Below are 22,192 nucleotides of genomic sequence, written 5' to 3' on the forward strand. Positions count from 1 at the left end.
TTTTTTTTCTTGAGAAATAATATCACTCCTAACGGATGCTAGGATCTCGGAAGGGGAAAAAACTTTGTGCTGATGTTGTTGTGGTCGTGGAACAAAAAAGAATTCCTTCTTTGCTGCAGTCTTAATGCATTCTCCCGAAGACTTCAAAAGAGAGTGTTAAATTTAGATTCAGAAAGACAGTGTCACTAAGCGTTCTGCTGCTTGCTGCACATGTCACATGCTGGTTTCCAACCTACCCATCGATTCACTCTCATTTGAGAATCCTCCGACCAACACGATATGCTTTAACGCATGCAAGCCGACTGAATGAAAGAGGAAGAACGCGCAATGACGCTCGTAAGGGCACGCACAAAGTAGCCTAGTGGTTTATTCGCTTAAGCCGCGACGCGACTTCAACTTGTAGGTTACCAGACTCTAACTGAAAAAAAAAGAAAGTAGTGATGACGCCCAGTGCATCGTAGCGCTTATCAACATACCTTCATGTTTATTATGTTTTTTTCTTGATAAATTAATCTGATAGATTATTGCTTGTTCACTGCGTTTATTTGTTTTTATTCCGTGATGTTCAGTTTCAACCCTTCATCCCATCGTTCTTTTTACATTTTCAGTAAGGAATATTATTGGCCACTTAGATATAAGTAAAACACCATCATATAGAACTAACCCAAAATACTGTTTTAAAGTCATACGATATGAATAAATGGCTGTTCCCCGATTCTGGCGATCATGTTTCATTTCAGATGAAACTGGCCTCATTTACTCTCACCTATCCCAACACTGCATAAGGTTACCCACCCGCGGAAATTGCTGTAGGTCACTAAATCTTTTTGAACACTACACACATGCTTGATGTACAACCTCTTTGGACACCACTGTAACGTTCATGTAACTGAAATCTGTAACCATGGACGTGACGTTTGGATCCGCTCAGCAGATTGGTCGCTCAATACCTTCAGGCAGTATAACATAAAAAGAAATACATTTTTGAATAATATTAATATGGACCATTTGTGCCAACATTCTCAGCGAACAGTTAATCGGGAAATATAATTATAAACACAAATTGATTTGAAACATTGCTTATTTAATTTTATATGTGTTTATTTGTAGTTGTATGTTTATTTATAAGCGTCAGCTCCTCGACCATGAGGACGGAAATGTGTGCCCAAAATACTTTGATTTCTCCTTGTAAACTGAGAATAGACCATGGAAAGCTTGGAAATTAAGGCTTGCAGAAAAGAGTTCCACAGTCAGCAGGTGCTGAAGTTAATATGGTAGACGGATAAAGAGGTATTAAATGATGTACTGGCTGAAAGTAATGGGGCTAATTTAACGTCCCACACATAATTAGACGTTTTCGAGACGCTAATCCTAATAGCTCTTGCATTCGTGATGACATAAGACAGGAGACTAAATGTAATGTGAAATGTTCAGCGACCTCAAGATATGACCCTATTGTTCTTATGTCAATTACTTACCAAAATTTAGATCAGACATTATGGGTTGAAGACAGAAAAGGATAACGAAAGAATAATGACCAAAAATGGCATACAGGTAACTTCCAAAATAAACGAAACACCAACACACAGTAGTCTAACCTTGCATAAGGCCAGCACAGGCTGCAAAAACAAGTTCGGTGCTCTTTTTTCAAAGATTCTGAACACATCTGGACATATTTTTGGAGGGATATAACAGCCTTCTTCCTTGAAAAAATCTGTCAAATGGTGTTTTGCAGACAGTCTAGAAAAACACTGTGTCAATTGCCACTGCAGAATATCCCAGAAGTGTTCAGTTGGATTGAGATTTAGGATGAAATGGCCATGTCATTTGGCTCATGCTGTTTTCAAGCTCATCAAATCTTTCAGTGACTATTTGTGAGAACCATTACGCACCCCTGCCAGCCTATCATAGGTTTATCAAAGGGGCTGGTTTTGTATTTACTGGTGTTTACTCTGCCCTTTAAAGGACTGTATGGACTTCAATCATGGCAAAAAAGAAAGAAAGAAAGAAAGAAAGAAAATTGTACTATAACAGATCAAATTACACAAAATGGTAGGTTTTTATTGGTGCCACACATACATTTTTCTTTTTGCTGAGGATATGACTGAAGAATAACTCATCTGACCACATGACTTCTTCAGTGAACCACTGCCTGTATTGTGTGCACCACTATGCTCACAAGCATGCAATTTTGGAATAATAAGAAGATTATGCACACTAGCTCAACTGGAACATCCTTCTCTGTCCAGTTCTCAACTGAGTGTTCTCAGTGAAACTGCCTGATTATACCGTGGACTGACATTTGATGTCAACTCAGTCATAATTGCTTTCCCTTTTTGGCTTTTATCTTGAACCAATGCACAGACATCATAGTTGAAAAATGCAGTTACATCTAGCTGATGTTGTCTTTCCCTCAAATTTTGAAGACTTGTGAAACATCCGTAAGCTTAGCAGTCTTCATTATTTAATAATCTCTAGACAAAAGTAGTCACAACAATTATTCCTCATCTTCTTGCCATGGTAACAAAAATAATGAGTTATTTGGCCTACCCAGCATTTTTATACTTGACTGTAAGCATGCTGGGATGCACACTGAACAGTGCACATTGCTCACTGATCGATTAATTTTACAGTATCTGTTATTAGTATTAGCATTTTCAAGTTCGCGTTTCCCGGTACTACACTTTTACTTTGAAACAAAGCCTTTTATTAAAACCGGAAGCAGTAGACTTTGAGATCGGAAGGTGAAGCTGTTTTTGCTATGGGCACAGCCCTTAAGACAAATTCGAAATGGCAAGTTGTATGTATTTGCAAATATTTGTGCTGGTAAATTTATTGGTTCACTTAACAGATGTAGAGTGCACCGATGTTGGGGTAAGTGTTTATGATCGCTGTTGTCTGAGGAGTGCCGCTTATTTTTTCGTGCTCAAAGTGGGCAATATTCCTTTTTCATTCTGATAGCTTAGCATGTAGGTTTGAATGATCACCTAATGACAGTTCAAATTTGAATGGGTCATATTAGTTGACCCGTGTGTCACTGAGACTATTTTCAAATGGAGATTATTTGTTGTGGTGCACAATTGGATTTGATTGTTCTTCGTGTAGTTTCAGCTCATATGCATCTCGACTGATTGTTAGCCAATATAGGAAGGGAAGCCTCTATATACATGAATTCATATGAGTGATACATGGTTGACAACCATAAGGACTTGCGCCCAGAACAGATTTGTGTAGTCTCACGAACGATAGTAGTTGTTGCTGTTTTAATTAATGAAAATTGAGTTTGAGGCATTGCATCGACTGTCGTTCATCTGATCAATAAGTTATTAAGCTATACTCAAATGAAATGGATAAATTACTTGGCACATGATGTTGTAGCATTATATTTTTGAACTGAATTTTCTCCTTCAATCTGATGAGAAGTTACGTTTTGAAAAAGGCACCGTGTCATAGCAATTACCAGTTAAGTCTGTATTTTAGTAAATTAGTCTTTCTTCACCTACAGTCTAAAGAGCTCAAATCTTCTCCTTGATCTCATTTGATTGGGAGGTGGAATCTGTCTGTCAGTTCTTATTAACACACTGACATTTACAGAAAATCAATTTGGAGAACACTCTATTTAGGCATGCTTTGAATCTCCTTGATTTTGATCGTCTGTCTAAAATCATGGTTAGCTTAACATATTTAGAAGTGGATCTGAATACTAAATACGTTTTTGAAGTTGTTGGTCTAACTGTGTTTGTTGTAATCCAGCTTGTGATTTCCTACACCTGGCCTCAGGTGTTTTTTGAAGATAGCAGGCCATCAGCTTAGATGACAAAATGTCATGGCTGTATAGATGACTACATCTCACCTTTTCGAACAGGCTAAAGCCAGCAAATTCTTCAGGAGTGGCCATACCAACAACTGGGCTGTTTTGGTGAGTCTGATTTGTGCGAATTTGAATTTTAGAAACCTTTCTTATCACAGACTGTGATGACACTAGGTTTAAGATTCTGGTTATATTACTTTTAATACCACACTGCCATAAATGGATGACTGGTTTTCTGCTGAGGTAATAATAGTTGATGAGCTAAATATATTTTAATATATTTGACTGTGGTGCCACTTTTATCTACTGTATCACCATCTTTGGTGCCGACTCTGACCTTTGTCCTGGTCATTCTTGTACACAGGTGTGCACTTCAAGATTCTGGTTTAATTACCGTCATGTGGCAAACACACTCTCGGTGTACAGAAGTGTGAAGAGACTGGGGATCCCAGACAGGTAACAGCTCAACAGTGTGTGTATGTCTGTGGTGATGTCCCCATCTTGGGGTGTTCCAGAAAGGGGGTTTGGTGAAAACTCTGAGTTAGTTCACTCAGAACAAGTAGTAAACCTCCTAATAGAAGAGCCCAATGGCTTTGTTTTGCAAGGAGAATGAAGCGATAGGGCTCTTCTATTAGGAGGTTTACTTCTTACTCTGAGTTAATTAATCCTGAGTTCTCACTAAACCCACTTTCTGGAATACCCCCTTGCCCTCTGACCTGATCCTGCTTTTGTTTGGTTGGTTGTTTTTTTTTAAATGCTTGTTTTGTGCTTCCCAGCAGCCTTTTGTCCCTTTATAGCAGCTCTGTTGTTCATTATGTGTATAAAGCATGGACACCCATAGATGAAATACATTTTTTAAATTTCAAACCTAATGGAAGCCCAGCATATAGTACTGTGTTTCATCATACCTGTATATCATTTATGTTTCTTTGCGTAATGTTTTCCATATGAACAATTTATGCTAGGGTATTATCTTAAAAGGCTAACTGCAAGGGTTGTTTATTTTGGATATATGTCTTAAAAGCTATTTGTACTGCTCTGCTTTTCCCTTCACTGCATCCCTCATTCATTTTTATTAGTGAATATGCTGTGAACAATAATAAACACTCAAAAGAATCTTTAGTATTTTTTTTAAATGGTATTTATGCTCAGGAGATGGTGTTTTTTTTCCACATCAATTGTAAGTGGATGTTGTTTTTTCCCCTCCTCTCTCTGTGTCATCTGCAGTCACATTGTGTTGATGCTGGCAGATGATATGGCCTGTAACCATAGAAACCCCAAGCCTGCCACTGTGTTCAGCCACAAGAACATGGAACTGAACGTGTATGGCGATGATGTGGAGGTGGATTACCGCGGATACGAGGTGAGGCCCCTTCATGCGCTTGGCGGCCAACCGTGGTTTTGTGATAAGGCCAAGCTCTCATTTAGCAGAGGCATTGTTTTTCCTCCTGAGGCGCATCAAATGAAACCATCTTGAAAATTGGCCTCAATAACAAATGCTTTACCCATAGGCTACAGCTGTAACAATACGCATTTGTAACAATCAGAAGTAACAGGTGTAACAATCAGTTCAGCAGTCAATATTTTTTTTTTTTCAACAAGCTTATAAACAGTGCTTTGACCTCAAACTGTTACTAATATATTGTTGGAGTTTGTGCAGTCATATCCTAGCCTGGGTTTCTGTCCATTTACACGTGACGACTTTTCCCTCGGTGTGAGAATTCTACATAAGTGCCACTCTCTCTGCTGCCTTAGGTTACCGTGGAGAATTTTTTGCGTGTACTCACGGGCAGACTACCACCCAGCACCCCCAGGTCAAAACGTTTACTGTCAGATGACCGGAGCAATATTCTTATTTACTTAACAGGTATGGGATCATCTGCTTAATGAACACATCCTTAGAAACACCCCCGTATGTCTGTTTTATGACTCTAAATGTTTGTCTCTTTCAGGACATGGTGGAAATGGTTTCCTGAAGTTCCAAGATTCAGAGGAAATAAGCAACGTGGAGCTTGCTGATGCTTTTGAGCAGATGTGGCAGAAAAGGAGGTAAATGGCATGAGATACTCTTAACATTTGGTGATCTCAGTGAATTCTTTCTTCATTTGCCTTCCTCCATTTGCTGTTTGCTCTGTGTGGTATTCAACATTTTTCTTGAAAGACCCGTCTGTGCGGTGTTGCACATACAAAAACCCAGTGGGTGTAAGTTCTTTTGGGACTCCTCTATTTTGCTAACCTATTTTGCCATTGGAAACGCTTATTTTTATACCATTATTGCACGTTAACAATGACCTCTTGATTTGGGAGCAGCCTTGTTCATTCCGGACGTGACAGAATTGTTTCCAAGGCTACCAAAGGCATTCTTTTGACTCAGCAGCAAAAACAGGCAAACAGATCGGAATTGGGCGGTTACTGTCATGGTGACCGAGGAATCCATGTCATGACTTTCCAGTCACGATTATCCCTCGCAAGGAAAAAAAAAATCTCTTATTAAATCAGCCTGATCTAATTGTGTGCATTTTTTAAAATGTGCTAATAGCATGTTTAGGGTTGAGAGCCCTGTAATTAGTGGGGGAGGTTAATGAGAATCACAATGAGACTTCCGCTGGGCCATTGTTACTTATGGCCTGGTGGGTAGAGGATTGGCTGCTTTTGAGTGGTGGAGGCCGGAGAAAGCAATGAGAGTGATTTGAAACAAGATTGGCTGGTTGATGTGGTAATTGCAGGCTTGAGCCACCAAATTACCACCCCCGTGGGCACTTTGTTTCCGTCTTGCTCACAGCTCTCCCCTGTCACTTGCCTATTTCACAACCAAAATGGCCATTCATTATTTTTTTTTCTCTCTTCTTCCTCCTCAGTGAGGGCCAGGAGATGTGAACTACAAGTACTTTCTTATTTTATGCTTCAGTGAAAAAGGGAGAACAAATGTCATTCTTTTTTTTTTGTGAATGGAGCACCTTAGATGTGGGCTCTGCTCTCTGTCTCCATAGCAACGGAGCAGCATAGCTTAGGAAGAACAGGCCTTTACATCCTTGCAGAAGGAAGTGGAGAGCATTCACCATGTCTCTCTTTTTCTCTCTCTCTCTCTCTCTCTCTCTCTCTCTCTCTGCACAGGTACAATGAAGTGCTGTTCATCATTGACACCTGCCAGGGGGCTTCGATGTATGAGAGGTTTTATTCCCCCAACATAATGGCTCTGGCGAGCAGTCAAGTTGGGGAAGACTCTCTCTCAGTAAGTAATGGATAAGAGTAATGCCAAGTCTGGCTGACAAGACCACCCATTTGTTTGGATAGAGGTGAAGAGAACAAACGTATGACAGTTTTCTATAAGAAATTTTCCCTTCCCCTCCCCATTAGCAATATCAGGTCATAGCACTTCGCGTTACGCTTGATTTCCATAAAGCTCACAAGGTTCAAGGTGCAACCCTTGTAAGGAACTGGTGTATAAATAACCTTGAGAGAATGTCAGACACTCAGGTTTGGTTTGCTAAGTTTTTCTGTTCATTTTCTTTAGCATCAGCCTGACTTGGCCATCGGGGTTCACCTGATGGACAGATACACCTTCTACCTTCTGGAGTTCCTCGAAGATGTCCACCCTGCAAGTCAGACCAATATGAATGATTTGGTGAGGACTGTGTGTTTGTATATGTGTGCGTGTGCGTGCGTGCGTGCACATGACAGTGTCCACAATGTGCAACTGTAGTCTCAGTGGAACCGACCAGATTTACAGATTAAGCCAAGTCCATCATAAGTCAACTAAAGTCAGTCCATTGGCCAGTGGCTTTTAGTCACTTAGTTTGGCCCTGAGGGTACCAGCTGTGTTTTAAGAGTCATTTGCTGGTGTTTGGAACCTGTTGCCTACTGCATGAGTGTTAAAATTAGGCGACGTTTCATCCAGTCTGGCTGTGTTCTTAAGTCGTGGGCAGGCTTTGACAAAGCCCTCTGCTCAGGCACATGAAAGGCAGGTCGCCAGGGGAATTCTACCTAAGATGTGGCTCTTGAAACAGAATGGCTTATCCAGGGTCTGGGTCAAGGTGCTTTTGAAACAGACGGGAGGCAGACGTTTTTCTCTGAAGGCCCACAGGGGCTTCACTTTGTCATCCGTTCATCCTACTGGCTGGAGCCCAGTCGCTGATGCTTTAGTCCAATCTCTCAGACCACCCCCCCCCCCCTTTTTTTTTTTTTTGTGTGTGACTCACCCCCATAAATTTCCAGCCTGCATTATTATCCCCCATGGCTGGTTCTGATACCTGGATTGACTCTGGGCAGATCAAAGCGGGGCCCGACAGATGCCTGTTATATTTGGCAATGGGGCTTTTGTCTTAAAAGACGTTCTCCTTTTGTTGTCTTTGGGATTAACATCGATATTATGGATTTTCTGTTGGGGATTAAGGGGTTTTCAGTCTAATAAAAAGGGCACTCCAGTGAAATTAGAACGATTTCTCTCGCTCTCTTTTCTGAGTGAATGCGTGACTGTCCTTTGGATTGTCATCGTCCTGTTGATTTGAAAAGGTTTTATTGCTGTACTGTATTCAAAACCACTTGAGCTCCATTTTTTTTGACAGGTTCAGAAGGGATCAAATGCACACTTCCAAAGAGTGGCGCTGTGAATTTTGCCTACAGATATGCCTATCATTGTCACTTTGTAGAGAAGTGAAATGAAGAGCACTGACTGCCCCCTTGGCTTTTTTTTTTTGGTAGACCTAGCATGCAAGACTGAGTATACAAATGGCTTTTAATCACTCAGTTTCATCCTGAGGGTACCAGCTCTGTTTTAAGAGCTGGTTTAAGATCATGCTGGCTTCTGGAATGTTCATTTCCAATTCTGAAACAGTTCCAACCATCATTAGGGCCCTTGCACCTCTATGGCTAATGTAATATGCAGTTTTATTTAATGATTTAATAAAATGAAACAGAAGTGGTGTACCCCAGCAAGACTCTCACAGTTAGCTCTGTAACCATGCTAGCCTCAGTGTTGCCCTTCTTTTTTCTCTGCCTTTAAAGGTTTTAGTGAAAGTGTATTCAGTCAAACCAGCGTCGGTTAGGTACACAACTGAATCAGTGCGAGTCAGATCACGGGGTTAATCAGGACCATGGCTGCTTATTGTAAAGTTAGCTTTAGGCGCTAGTGTTGTCTGTTGTCATTCCGTTTTTGTCTGAAAAGCCAGGGTCGTGTTTTTGTGTTTATCTCTGTGAATTGAAAGTAAATGGGTAAATGCCATTGGAAAATATGATTTAAATGCTAATGTTTCTCATTTGCATCCACATGGCCATGGTAGAGACTCGCGGTTTGATTAAACCATGCAGAAACTGTTCAGAGAACAAATGTCACGCTACTTGCCCACCAAAGACAAACCATCACTGCCTGACCATATTTCCCTGTGTTGGCCTGTGGTCATATTTTATGTTACGTTTTGCCTCAGTTTAAGGTGTGCCCCAAGAGCCAGTGTGTGTCCACCCCAGGCCACCGTACAGACCTCTTCCAGAGGGACCCCGGCAGCGTCCTCGTCACCGACTTCTTTGGGAACGTCCGCAAGGTGGAGATTACCACAGAAACCATCAATCTGACCTCTCTAACAGTACAGCAAGAGGAAAAGAAGTAAGTTTGATGTCTTTTATTTGATTGAAAAAGATCTAATTTAATTTATGGAATTCCATTTACTGAATGTAGAGTTCAGGGGATTAAATTATCATTTCTTTAGTGGGTAAAAATTACATTGACTGTCAGTATGTATTCTGGAGGCACAACATTGAAAAATTTGTATTAAATCTATGTACTAAGATTATACTTTTGTGAGGAATTCAGTTAGGCCTGCTATGGTCACAGGCTCAGCAGTCTGTGTGAAACCTTCTGTAATACGCCTATGTGCATGCAGTCAGCCAACAACCAAAACTTGTCTGTGGCCTTGGAGCACTACTGAAATGTTTCATAATGCCACTGGCCTGTGTGATTTACAGCATGATGCAAACCCACAGACTGTTTTACCTTAGTCCAAGCACATCCCCAGGAAAAATACAAGAAATTGACCAGTTTCATAGAAAAACAGGCTCTTTTGGATTTATCAGAAAGTATAAAAAACAAACAAACAAACAAAAAAAGCAAAAAATTAAAGCTAAGCTAAGAGACTACTCCAGCTGTTTATCTGCTGAATGATATTTTTAAATCTTTCAGCACAGGCATAGCCTCTAACCATTTGCATTCTGCACTGATTGACAGCACGACGATTCAGATTTGAATAAAATTGACAGCAAAGGGACAGTGCATGACGCCAGCTACAATGAATCTATAATTTATTCTGAAATATTTCTCACAAAGCCTGTGACAGGCATATGATCAAGCTGTGTCAAGAGATGTTGACATTGCTAATGACATGTTAATAACTTATCACCATAGCTACCCGAGAGCAGGACAAGTTAAACAAATGTACAGTGTGACACATAAAATGGATTCTCCACACCCCTCATACTGACTTAATGAGTACATGTGAAAACATGCATGTATTATAGAAATAAACCATATGGAATTGAAATTAAGAGGTTGATTTCTTGGTCAACACGTTGCTTATTTGTGATAGTGATGAATATATGTAATATATAATTGGTTACAATGATGGTGATGATGTGCAGGTTATATTATTAATTTTACCTTTTCCCTCCCGGCCTCTCTCTCACCTGTTCAATTTTAACTAGCTTGTCGCATGAAACCCATCCACTGGTGTGATGCATGGATATCACCACAAGATGGCACTAGAGTGTCTTCTATCGTTCCCTCTCATATCAAAGTATACCCCCATAGCTTGTTTTATGTTGTAACTCAGTTAGCAGATAGTAGCTGTCTGCTGTTATAATATCTTCAATAAATGCATTTGTGCATTCATCATGTAACCAGTGAAACCTTTGGAAGGAGCCAACTTGTTGCAAAAATGGCAGTGGAAAGTTATTCATTCATTGTTAATTAAAATGAACAATTTAAAAAGTAATAATAGTATGTGAATATAATTCACTTAAATATATCATTGTGTTGAATGTGACATCTGAACAACAAAAGAGAAAAATTCTCAATATTGGTGTAGTTGCTGATGTCCTGTTGAATGTTAACCTTTGCATCATCATATAGATTGCACGTTTAATTTGATTTTTTAATTCAGGTTTAAGTGGTCTTACTCATTTGGTCATTAGCCTTTTAGTCAATGCTGTGAACACAAAAAATTGGGACGCAAACGCATGAACTCTTTTTACTGTAGCTTTGAACTGTATTATTCAAACACATCATCTACATCATTGGCATTTTAAGACTATTTTTAGCTCTTCGGGTTGGACATGTCATTTCCAAGTGTACAAACATTGTCAAAGATTTAAGCTGTTAGCTCTGCTAAATACTATTAAACCCTAATTAAGTATCAAAGACGATTTAGGAGTAATTAGCCTGTAAAATGAGAGGGCTTGTCATACTCTCTGTGAGGTCTGGGCGTGTGGTAGGGACAACACTCCCAGTCCACCCATCTTCTCTTAATTAGCATCAAACTGATTAACTACATGCTGTGTGATATTGTAAACCCGCTTAAGATATTAAGAGATGAAAACAGAAGGAAGAAAAAAAACACAACAACTCCAGATTAAACGAATATATCGCTGACAGTTTAGTCTACAGTATGATTAATAACTTACCTTTACATTTGGTTCTTAGGGAATATATTATTATGATACTATCCTGTCTCTTATATTCCTACCACTGTCTGGTTGATTGTACTTACAAACGCGCCTAAGAAGTCAGAGCTTGTTTTCATGCTTTTAGAGTATGTGTGAGACTATATAATTAATAGGATATTTCCCTTATGATGTGTCTGATTTGTTGCCCCGGGAAGGCAAATCTCACTGATCAGTGAGTGTGGATAAAAATACACACACACACACACACACACACACACATATAGAATGATTTTGTGTGGCCTCCTCTCACTTAAGTGCTGAACCAAAGTGAGTTCTTATCCTTTATTTCTTTGTCCTTGTCAGTGTATCTCTCCGCCCCTTCGACCACTGGTGTTGAAACACCTGATAAGTCAGACAAGTGTCTGTGTAATTGGGCTAGGTTTAGCTTTTAGGTGACACATACACGACGCCCATCTTTCCATACTGGCCTCAGTAACACTGGTACACTGAAGAGGTGTCACTGTCCCTGCTGTCCCATGGCTGTCATGGTTGGCTAGCCTTCCGTCTGTTGATCACGGCGCTATGGCGATAAGACATCTCTGCTCTGACCTGCTTCTGTTGACAGACGCATGGTCACCTTGTAACACAGTGCCTCTTTCCGTCTTAGCAGGCACTACCTGGGTATAATGGAAACTCAGGCCATTTAGTTGCATGTCCCAGAGGCATAGAGGAGGACAGTTTGGCTTTCCCTTGAAAAACTTTGAAAATGTCAATTAAAACACTGTTTTTATCTCCCCCTAGATGTTTTTCTGGGTTTGTAGCCCATACTAGCCCAAACTACCAGCTAGAGATTAGGATGTGAAACCTGTCGCAGATTTAGAAATGTACTGTTATTTTAAGTAAAGTACATCTCTAATTCTCTTAGCGCGCCGGAGAAAGATTTATCGGCGCCAGGCTGTCCAGCTCTGGGTTGTCCCTCTACATCCAATAACCACATGAGGGTTTTTTTTTTAGTCATTTATTTATTTATTTTTGTACCTTAGCTGTAGCTAGGGCTCCATTAAGAAAATTACATTGTGGGTGGAAGATGTTTTAATAGACTCCCTGGTCCACATTATGATGTGTGCTCATTTTTATGAGATTGCATTGTGATTCAGCTTCGCTAAGGGTGTCGGTGTTGACTGCGCTTCGAGAAACAATGACTCAAAGTAATTAAATGTTGGAGGTGTTGCCAAATGAAGAGAAACCATAAATTGTTGGAGGCAATAAAGAGAATAGAAATGCATTTTCTATAAATGCAAAGTCCCAAACTAAAGCGTACAGTTCAAACCGCAGTCTGATGATTCTAAACTTTGATATCAGAAACAAACGCACCGGGAAAAACGAGCCTAAGATGTGTTTTTAACAGTGGGTTTAATGTGCTCTGCTTTTGATAGTATGGCATCTTTGATTCTGTTTTTTATTTGTGGTTTCTCACCTAATGTCACGACAGAGAACAACGTGCGTGTTGGTTCTCAGCAGGAGGCACCACCCACCTTCAGTATGAACTCGACAGTTTGGTTCCCTTTTCCCTGGACCAAATAGGAGTGGTATCTTTAACCATAGAACCACAGTCAGTTGGTTTGTCCACGAATGTCAGGCTCAGTTTGCTTTGCACTTTTAGGTGGTAGAGCTCAGATCTTCCTAAAGATGTCTTTGATCCCATTCTTATGAAATGGATGCTGTGTTTGGCAAACGAATTAATTCTGTTTTGCACCCTCTGTTGTGTGATATTCTCTCCTTACTACCTCTACTCATTAAAATGCACCGTACATTTGTTTGTTGTTTGTTCAGCGTGTATAGGTAGAAAGAAGAAAAAAACTACTTTGAAATTACTTGTCAATCACCTGTCCAGGAAAAAAAAAAAAAGAAAAGAAAAAAAAATCTTTGGAAATCTCTAAGGATGTCTATTTTCTACTCTAAATCATTTTTGTTGATGTTGTTGTTGTTGTTGTTGTTGTTTTCTCTTGCTGTGCTTAATAGTGTTTTTTTCCCCTCAACAAAACTTTAGATAAGTATCTCCCTGGAAGAGGAAAAAAAAAATAAGCCTAGTGAAATTGTGGTTAAAAAAAAAAAAAAAAAAAAAAACCCAAAAAGCTAAAAGCTAATCTTGCTGTGTGAGATCCTTAGGCCGAGGTCCTGATAGTGAGCTGAGCTGTGTGCTGTTATTGCTTCTTCTCGTCTTTTCTCTGTTCATAACCGTAAAGCTGCTTTTGTTTTTTTGCCCTCCTTACCAAACACCCACCCGCCTATCCCCCTCAGTCGTGTTCTCTGGTCGATCTGTAGAATTGAGTAGTGCCTCTGGAATTGAATTTGGGAAGCCGCTCATGTATGCTGGGCTAAGCAGAGTTTGCTCTTCGGTCTAGCCACCCTGTTGTTTATCGGTTGCAATGCCCTCATTGAGGTTGGCCTCTGCTACACACAGGACACCAAAATACTGCTCTCTCCACACAAATGAACAGGCCAGAGCCAGTCAGGGTAAAGGTTTTGAAATTGACACTGTGTCTATAGCTCAAGGCAGTGGTTTTACTGCATTATTTTAATGAAAAAAAGCATTTCTTTCTTTTTTCTCCCAAATGGTGTATCATCCTTTTTGTCCCATGTTGTTGACAAAGGACAGCTGAAGGATAGATTCTAGTGCACAGGAGAAGGCTCGTGAAACAACTTTTTCGGTAACACAGTGTGGCAACAAATGATTATCTATATTGTGATAATCACCTTAGTTAAATGTACAAGTTATAAGCTGTTAGAATCTGCGTTTCATTCTTTTTTGGACGACTGCTGTGCACACTATGACTTTGTGTCTCTGTGCTGTGATTGTTTCAGGCTGGTGAAACCAGAGATACAGAGTGAAGACTTGACTTACGTGGACCAGCTGCCTGTGGCTGAAATCATCCATCAGGTGAGCACTCAAATCTATGGCCCCTCAGTTCAACATGGCTGCCCAGTAATGTTTTAACACCAACAAGTTATGCTTATACTATATCAATTTTAAGCAAAAATAACAACAAACAAACAAACAGCAGAAGAAAAACCAAATATAACCTGTGAATGTGGTACTAGAAGTTGAAACAACTGATAATTGGACAGTTATGGTCTTAAACATTCAGTGAGTCATTATTTCAATACTCCTTGAACAGCAGAGAGTCTTTCAGGATTCAGACTTAAACTCCATTTAAATGGCACTAAGAACCTGACATCAGTGAAAAACATTGCAAAGCACTGAATCCTTTGTCTATGGGATTCATTTAGTGTTAGCTGAGGTGTGATGTCACTCCACTATGTAAGGACCGTATACATACATGGGCTACGATTTTTTGGTAGGTGTTTGTGTGGTTGCCCTGTTTAGTGAGCCATAAAATCTCTCAAAGTAAGGGGGTCCTTCTGCCTCCTGCTGTAGTAATGGACTTGGAATTGAGAGAGAACTCTGTTCTTTAGAGTGGAGCTGTACTGCTGTAGTCTGGACTCTCATTGCTTCTCTAGTGCAAGGTGCATTTGAATGGTGTGTGAGTGAAACATATTGAAATGGAAAAGAAACAAGCAAAGAAAAAAAAAAATCAAACAAAGTGAAGGAGAAATGGACTTTGCTTTGTTCCATTCACTGTCAAGATTTGCAGAAGGCAGTGAAGATTTGCTGGACTTTGTTGTTTTTGCACCAAGACAGAAATGTTTTTACCTATTTGTCAATTTCATTTTGTCAACAAAATTCTATCCATTACATTTTGTCAGCTTCTCACCCACTCTGCTACTTAGAAAAACATAGGTACGGATGATTTAGAACTACTCATTTTATACAGTAATTACTCAGCCAAAAACCCTGTATTCCATTTGGTGATAGGAAACAGCTTGGTACATTGTTTCTTAGAGAATGATCCACAGGTTGCGGAGACAGGGAAAGGGTAGAAATTGTATCAAGCTCGACTCAGATGGAGTATCAGACAAGCCTCAGTCATGGTTTATTGAAGAGGCTGGCCATTGGTGGATCCCACCTACAGAGGCGCTGAACTCTATTAGGGACCCCACGCAGGTTCCATCAGTGTTTCTGATCAGCAGCTCAGATATCACCTGATGAGAGATGGAGGCAGTAAGAGAGCCATCTCTCCCTCTCTCTCTCTCTCCCTCTCTCTCTCTCTCTCTGTCTGTCTCTCTCTCTCTCTCCCTCTCTCTCTCTCTCTCTGTCTGTCTCTCTCTCTCTCTCTTTCTCTCTCTCTCTCTTTCTCTTTCGCTCTCTCAGCCTCCACTTTTAAAGTCTTTCTGTCCATTCTCATTGGTTACATTGCAGCCCACGGAAATTGAACTCTGTGTGATGGTAGAGAAAGAGAAGAGAGAAGAGAACGAGAAGACTAGCTGTGAATGCTTCTGTTCTGGCGGTGGTGCAGCATAATGTGTCTTTTTGAAGGAGATCTTCGGCGCTTTAGACTTGCTGAAGTAGTGCATAATGTTAAGACTTGGATGAAACGGACCATGAGCTAGTCCTCTGGTTATAATTCATTTAAGGTTCTTTGACAGTTTCATTTTCAAACAATACTTTGAAGTCAGTCAGAATTGCAAGTTACTGTGTGGTTTGAGGGTGGGAAAAGTTTTATTTATCCTCTATTCCAAAAAAAAGAAATCTCCCTCTTGCTTTTTGTGGATTCGTTTAAATTCTGCTCCTCTGGATTGATGAAATGGTCAAATTTTGCTTTTCATTATACTGCAGGCATAGTTTTGACTCTCATCCTCCAAGAGTCAGCTTTTACCTCAATAATTATCCACAACAACCAGAGAAGAACTACGTGTGTTCATTTTGAATAACAAGGCTACTTTTTTTCAAAAGTTTTAGCCTTGTGTATTTGTGGTTGTTGTAGTGGTTGTTGTAGTTGTTGTTGTTATGGTTGTGGTTGTGTTTGCGGTGGTGGTGTGGCACGGTGGTGCAGTGGGTAGCGCTGTCGCCTCACAGCAAGACGGTCCTGGGTTCAATTCCTATGTGGAGTTTGCATGTTCTCCCCGTGTCTGCGTGGGTTTCCTCCCACAGTCCAAGTGAATCGGAGACACTAAATTGCCCTACTGTATGAATGTGTGTGTTTGTCACCATTCGCCCTATAAGCGCTGGGATAGGCTCCAGCACCCCATGTGACCCTAATTAGGGCAACCGGCTTTGAAAATGAGTGAGTGTTTGTTGTGGTTGTGGTTGTAGTGATTAGAGAACTTTTTTTTACTGATCTTTTATTTGTTACTGCACAGTTGCAGAAAATGATTACTGATGGTTCAGCATCTGTCCCAACAGTTCTGCTGATTGCTTGTTTCTACTATTAAAAAAAAAAAAAAACCTGTTGTTGAGCTTATCAACATGACAGCAAAACTGATCTGAGTCACTTGTGTGTTCATTACAACGTCCTTTGTGGGCCACAGAGCTTAGCTTGAAGTCCTTATTAGAAATTGTTTTGTCCAGGATGCTTGACCGTAGACTGCTTTTGCTCTCTTTGGAGGGGCAAGGTATAACTGGTTAGCAATTCAAACTAAAGACAGAACATGAAAATGTATTATAAATACAAACAGAGAATAACATGATTTTTAATCATCTTAATAACTCGCTTCCCCACAGCGCTTCTGTGGGGAAGAAAAAAAAGCTAATGCTGGGACAGATGGCAGATGAGGAAATTGAAAGGAATGGAATTACCCATTAAATATACTTCCATTCAATCAGATTAATTTGCTCTGTGTTACTCTGCTTCAAGGTAGAGGGCTGCATACAATGTTCCTGTGTAATATTCTAGTCCTTGAAATTTACTCCGACAAATGAATCCAAACTTCATTTCAGGAACCTTTGAAATATAATGGATCTTTACAGCTGATTCAGTAAGACAAGAATTACTCTGTGCGGCCAGGATTTTTAAAAGAAAAAAAAAAATGTCCCTGTAATTGCTGTCACAACATTCCAGATAGTGTAGCCTTTGGAGTATGCATTTTTGACATTTCTTCAAACAACTTTAAACATGAAAATTACTTTAAATGAAACGCAGACGATATTGGCCAGTGAATTCGTTCGGTGGCATAATCATGACCGCTGCGGTATATCGATAAAATGAGACATTCTGGGTAAAATCTGCAGGGGTCAGCACCCCCAACCACATGAACTGCGCCTTGAGTGCAATTCAGTGGCTTCTCAATCAAAATCACACCATGACTTCAGCTCTCTTAAAATAAAGATTTTGAAACTTTCTCTTTTTTTTTAACCTCCCTCTGTCCCCATGTAACTTTGGCAACTTGACCTCAACCATCCTAAAACTCACTCACTTTCCTGACAGACAGATAGATACATGAGGACAACCTGTCTTGTACGTGTTAGGTGCCCCCATCATTGCTAAGGGTCTGTTTATTTTCACGTATTGTTTTCTTATTGAAATAACGGGAGAGGATGACATCTCCTCCTCTGTGCCTAGAGGAGTTTTCTCACGGGCTCTGAATCCTAAGTCGAATATGTCAGTAAATGTCTCTCACCACCTTTTGTGAAATACCTTGAGACACCGTAGAAATCCTTATATTACTAACACAAATGGAGGCACAAAAGCCTCTGCAGATGGTCTTCTTTCTCCATATCCAAACAGCATCTGCCTGCCTCCTCCTTCACATGCTTAATCTGCTCCTTACCGAAACCAAGTCATTCAAAACCAGGAAGGACTTGAAAAGACCTCAATTAGCAGCAAAAACATGATTAATTTTGAGTGGTTGATAACTGCATGTTGAACAGAGACCTTGACTGTAGTAGCAATTCAAGACTGTGACTGAAAACATGGCATTTTGTCCCGCTGTTTCCATGACGATAGAGATCATCTCCCGTGCTGACTTATTATAGACTCTTGAAGTGCTCGCAGATGCTGGAGAGCTTCTTCCTCAGGCATTTTATAGGCTACTCAAATGTCAGGTCTGCAGTAATGAAACACTGCCTCACCTCTATATCCTTTTAGGCCTCTGAGGTTTCAATTTCTGTGCTCTATTACGGAGGAAATACGATAAACCCGTGCCTGGTCACTGATGCCGTGAATACGACTCGATAAGCAGGTTTCCCCTATTTTAAGATCCTGTATGTGGCTCACGAACATAATGCAAATTATAATAGGCACTTACATTCACAATATGACTTCAGACAACTTATGTACTTGCCGTTATTTATTTTATTTACTAAAATTATTCTCGAGCTGTTATTATATATCTTAATTATTTTCTCAAGCGACGTGACCAATATATAATTGCTTTTTTTGCACATAGTATGTAGAGCGAGACCATCGCTGTCTGTCCTCAGCTTTTAATCCTCCTGTCATATCTTTCACTCTCTGCGGCCGTCGTAAGCTGACAGGCAGCCGGGGTTTCAATCAGCCTTTCCGTCACGTCTTCTTAAGCTACGCTAGGGTTAAATCTTCAAAATTTTCTGCGTCGGTTCGATGTATCTTCGATAGAACGTCTCTTATATGAGCTCCCCTCTCTCTCTCTCTCTTTGTCTCTCTCTCTCTCTCTCTCTCTCTCTCTCTCTCCTCCTCTCTCTTTCACTCTCCCTCCCTCCTTCTTTTTAACTTTTAGCTGCTCCTGTCACTAAGCCTTGCTGTGTGTCACAGCCAATTCATCAGCTTTCAATCACTCACCCATGAAGCTTACTGACGGCCGGCCTAGCCCTTCTCTCTCCAGCCCCCTCTCAGACACGGAGGTTAACTAGCTCTACCATCGGCACTCTGAACCACACCACACATTACCCGCTGTGAGTGTCCTCACTGAGAGTCCTTCAGGACCACTGAGGGAGCCTGACTACTCGTTGCGGAGGCTCATTCAAGCTCGTCTGGCTGTTCGGTAGAAAATGAAGCCGCCCAGATTAACCGGTGGACGTGAGCGCGGGGCCGAGTCACGTTGACTGAATTTATTGCTCTGAAAATCAAACTGTTGATTAAATTTACCGGAGAGTAAGAAAGACGAGACACGCGGAGACACACATGAATACACGCAGGCATGTTCACCAGTAGTCGTGAATCAGGAATTGGTGTGAAAACACAGCAGAAAGTGTTATAGAAGTCGTTACCCCCGGAGGTGGTGTTCTCATGTCAAAGCTCTTTTCAGCTCCCTGTGGGTGGTGCCACGTCTGGGTCAGACAGTTTGTGCTCAGCCTGTAATCAACCATCCCCCCCCCCCCCCCCCCCCCGTCAGAACATGTCCGGCTTGCTTTCTGGGGCACGCGAAGCATCTGCCCCTAGGCCATTCCACTTTTCGGGTTGATAATGATGGATTGCACTTTAAGAGGAAGAGCTTTTAACTAACAGCCACGTTCATCACCGGTCTATGCAAAAGCCTGTCTATTTTATCTGTTTTTTTATTTTTCTTTGGAATGTAATTGGGAAAGTTATGAGTACTTTCATTTCAGAGGTTAAATCTGCCGTCTCTGTCGAATATTCTGCCTCCATTAGCATATAAATACACTTATTGTGATGCGTATTTAATACGTGGGAATATTTAAAATTATAATGACCATACACAAGGTGATGATGTAGCCCGGAATGAGCAAACACTGTGCTTCATGTGAATGTGTGTGAGTTTGAGAGAGAAAGGGAAAAACCGTTTCAGAGACACACATACAGACAGAGAGAGAGGATTAAAAGCTGGAACAGCAATTTGACAAGCATTTGATTGAGACATTCACATCCACTTTCACATCCACTGGCTAAAATGATGTTCTGGCTTTGACCTCACAGAAACCCAGGCAGAAAGACTGGCACCCTCCGGACGGCTTCATCCTGGGCCTGTGGACTCTCATTCTGCTGGTGTTCTTCAAAACCTACGGCATCAAACACCTCAAACACATCTTCTGAGGATCTGGCACAGACCTCACACAGGACAGAAGAAGACTGGAGGAATTTTCCGGAATACTTGAATGCTTCCACTGTCTATTTCCAGCAATGATTTCTTTTTTTTTTTTTTTTTTTTTTTTTTTTTTTTTTTTTTTTGTTACTGGTACTACTACTGAGTTCATTTGTACAGAGGCACGAATGATGGTCAGAGGTCATCTTTGTTTTGAGCTTTTTAGTGCCTTTTAAAAACGTATAGCTGTTCCGACTGCTGACTTATAAACGCTGTTTGGTATCATTAGTGGCCTGCCTGGGAAATCATTTGAATATCAATGGAAAGGCTTTCTGTAAACATGAAGGGATGTAATGTGGAGCCTTGGGGTGCACATCAAAAGCTCATTCTTTTTTTTTTTTTACTATTTTATTTTTTTCCTCCTGTTTTCTCTCTTTATATACAAAAAAAAAAAAAAGTTTTATGGATGTACAGTTGTTCAAGGGCAAATTCTGATAGCTCACCACGATATGCTCTATTCCACTGAAATGGCCATTATGACTGCTGTTATACCAGTGCTTGAGTACTAAGACAGTGACAAAATTGGCAAAATACTTGTATGAAAAAATGCAATTTCTTTTTGGAATTACGAAGCATTTTTTTTGTATTATTTTAATTTAATTTTCAAAATATTTTGTCAATTGACAATAGCATATATTTGAGAATAACGTGTTCTGTCTTTCCTTTTCTTCTTTTGCTTATTTACAAAATATGCCTAGTCTTTCAACAACTGCAAAACAGCATGTTGAAAGGACATTTCGTTTATTTGATACGCTCATTCAGCGGATGTTTTGGGCTCCATCCTTTCTGCTCAAGTGCTACTGCAAGGTTGGAGGTCGCACGTCTGCATAGAACATGTATTTGGAGCCTGTAATTGTATTCTCAGGGTAATGCTAAAAGGTTTTTTTTTTTTTTCTTCTTTTTCGAAGGCGTTGTTTGTTACCACGTACGGCTAAAACCCTATACATCACACCCCCTCACCCCTTTTCTGTACCAGTGAATGATGGATGGAGACCAGTGAGGGATAATCCTTTATGTGGCACTCTGAATGCTCCATTTGCAAATGGCTTTGTCCTGTATTTGTCCGCTTGTGCCGTCCACTTGTACTCTTGGTCTGACGTGTTATTAAAGGAGGGGGTCACAAAAGTCAGCACTAGATAACATGCTGCTGGAGAAAACCTCAGCAGATGGAAGCTCTCAGTGGAATTTCACTCCCCTCTGAATGGTTTTTCTTTGCGGCGATGCCGGTCAGTGTGGTGACAGCAGACTCTGTGTGGTGAATTGGCCAAACTGGAATGAGCACTGTCAGTGAGGTGTGGATATGCTGCTGTATCAGCACCCCACTTTTCCCGGTACCTCGCAAAAGGACTTAAAGAAGGACTTTACCAAAAAAAAAAAAAAATGCTCTTAATCCCACCGGTTCTTTTCTCAGACTGACAGAGGGAGCCTTTACTCTGTCTCTCTTTTTTTTTTTTTTTGCCTTTTCTGACAGCTTTAAGTGGTATTTCCAATAAAGGGAACTGTAAAGGAATTCAGACAGCTTCCTTTTTGTTATTCTAGACTCTTGTGTTTTCTCGAAAGAATGTGACCAATGTAGTTTCTTTGAGAGATTCCACAGAGAGACTCTTGTGTATGCCCTTTACCCATTTAAATGGACTAAAATATCCAAAGTAACTTCCAAGACAGGCAGAACACAAACCAAGCAAATAGCCATTGAGGAGCTCTCTGTTGCATAAGTGCCACTTGTAAGTTCGGCATTGGACCAGATACAAATGCAAGAATGCTGAAAATAAATGTGAGTGGACTACGAGAAGGAAAAACAGAACCCCAAAA

The 22,192-nt window shown here is 40.5% G+C and overlaps 1 protein-coding gene across 1 annotated transcript; it reads left to right on the forward strand.

The window, feature by feature from the left end:
- Positions 1 to 2,799: 2,799 nt before the first annotated feature.
- Positions 2,800 to 20,408, forward strand: pigk (phosphatidylinositol glycan anchor biosynthesis, class K). Its single transcript, XM_030775541.1, has 11 exons — positions 2,800 to 2,874; positions 3,866 to 3,919; positions 4,176 to 4,267; positions 5,039 to 5,174; positions 5,567 to 5,678; positions 5,764 to 5,860; positions 6,926 to 7,043; positions 7,326 to 7,436; positions 9,235 to 9,410; positions 14,327 to 14,402; positions 20,215 to 20,408. Exons 1-11 carry the CDS (start codon positions 2,803 to 2,805, stop codon positions 20,329 to 20,331), a joined length of 1,161 nt encoding a protein of 386 aa, XP_030631401.1. The 5' UTR covers positions 2,800 to 2,802; the 3' UTR covers positions 20,332 to 20,408.
- The last annotated feature ends 1,784 nt before the right edge of the window (positions 20,409 to 22,192 follow it).

The sequence above is a fragment of the Chanos chanos genome, chromosome 5, assembly GCF_902362185.1.
Source record: "Chanos chanos chromosome 5, fChaCha1.1, whole genome shotgun sequence".
Classification (NCBI taxonomy): Eukaryota; Metazoa; Chordata; class Actinopteri; order Gonorynchiformes; family Chanidae; genus Chanos; species Chanos chanos.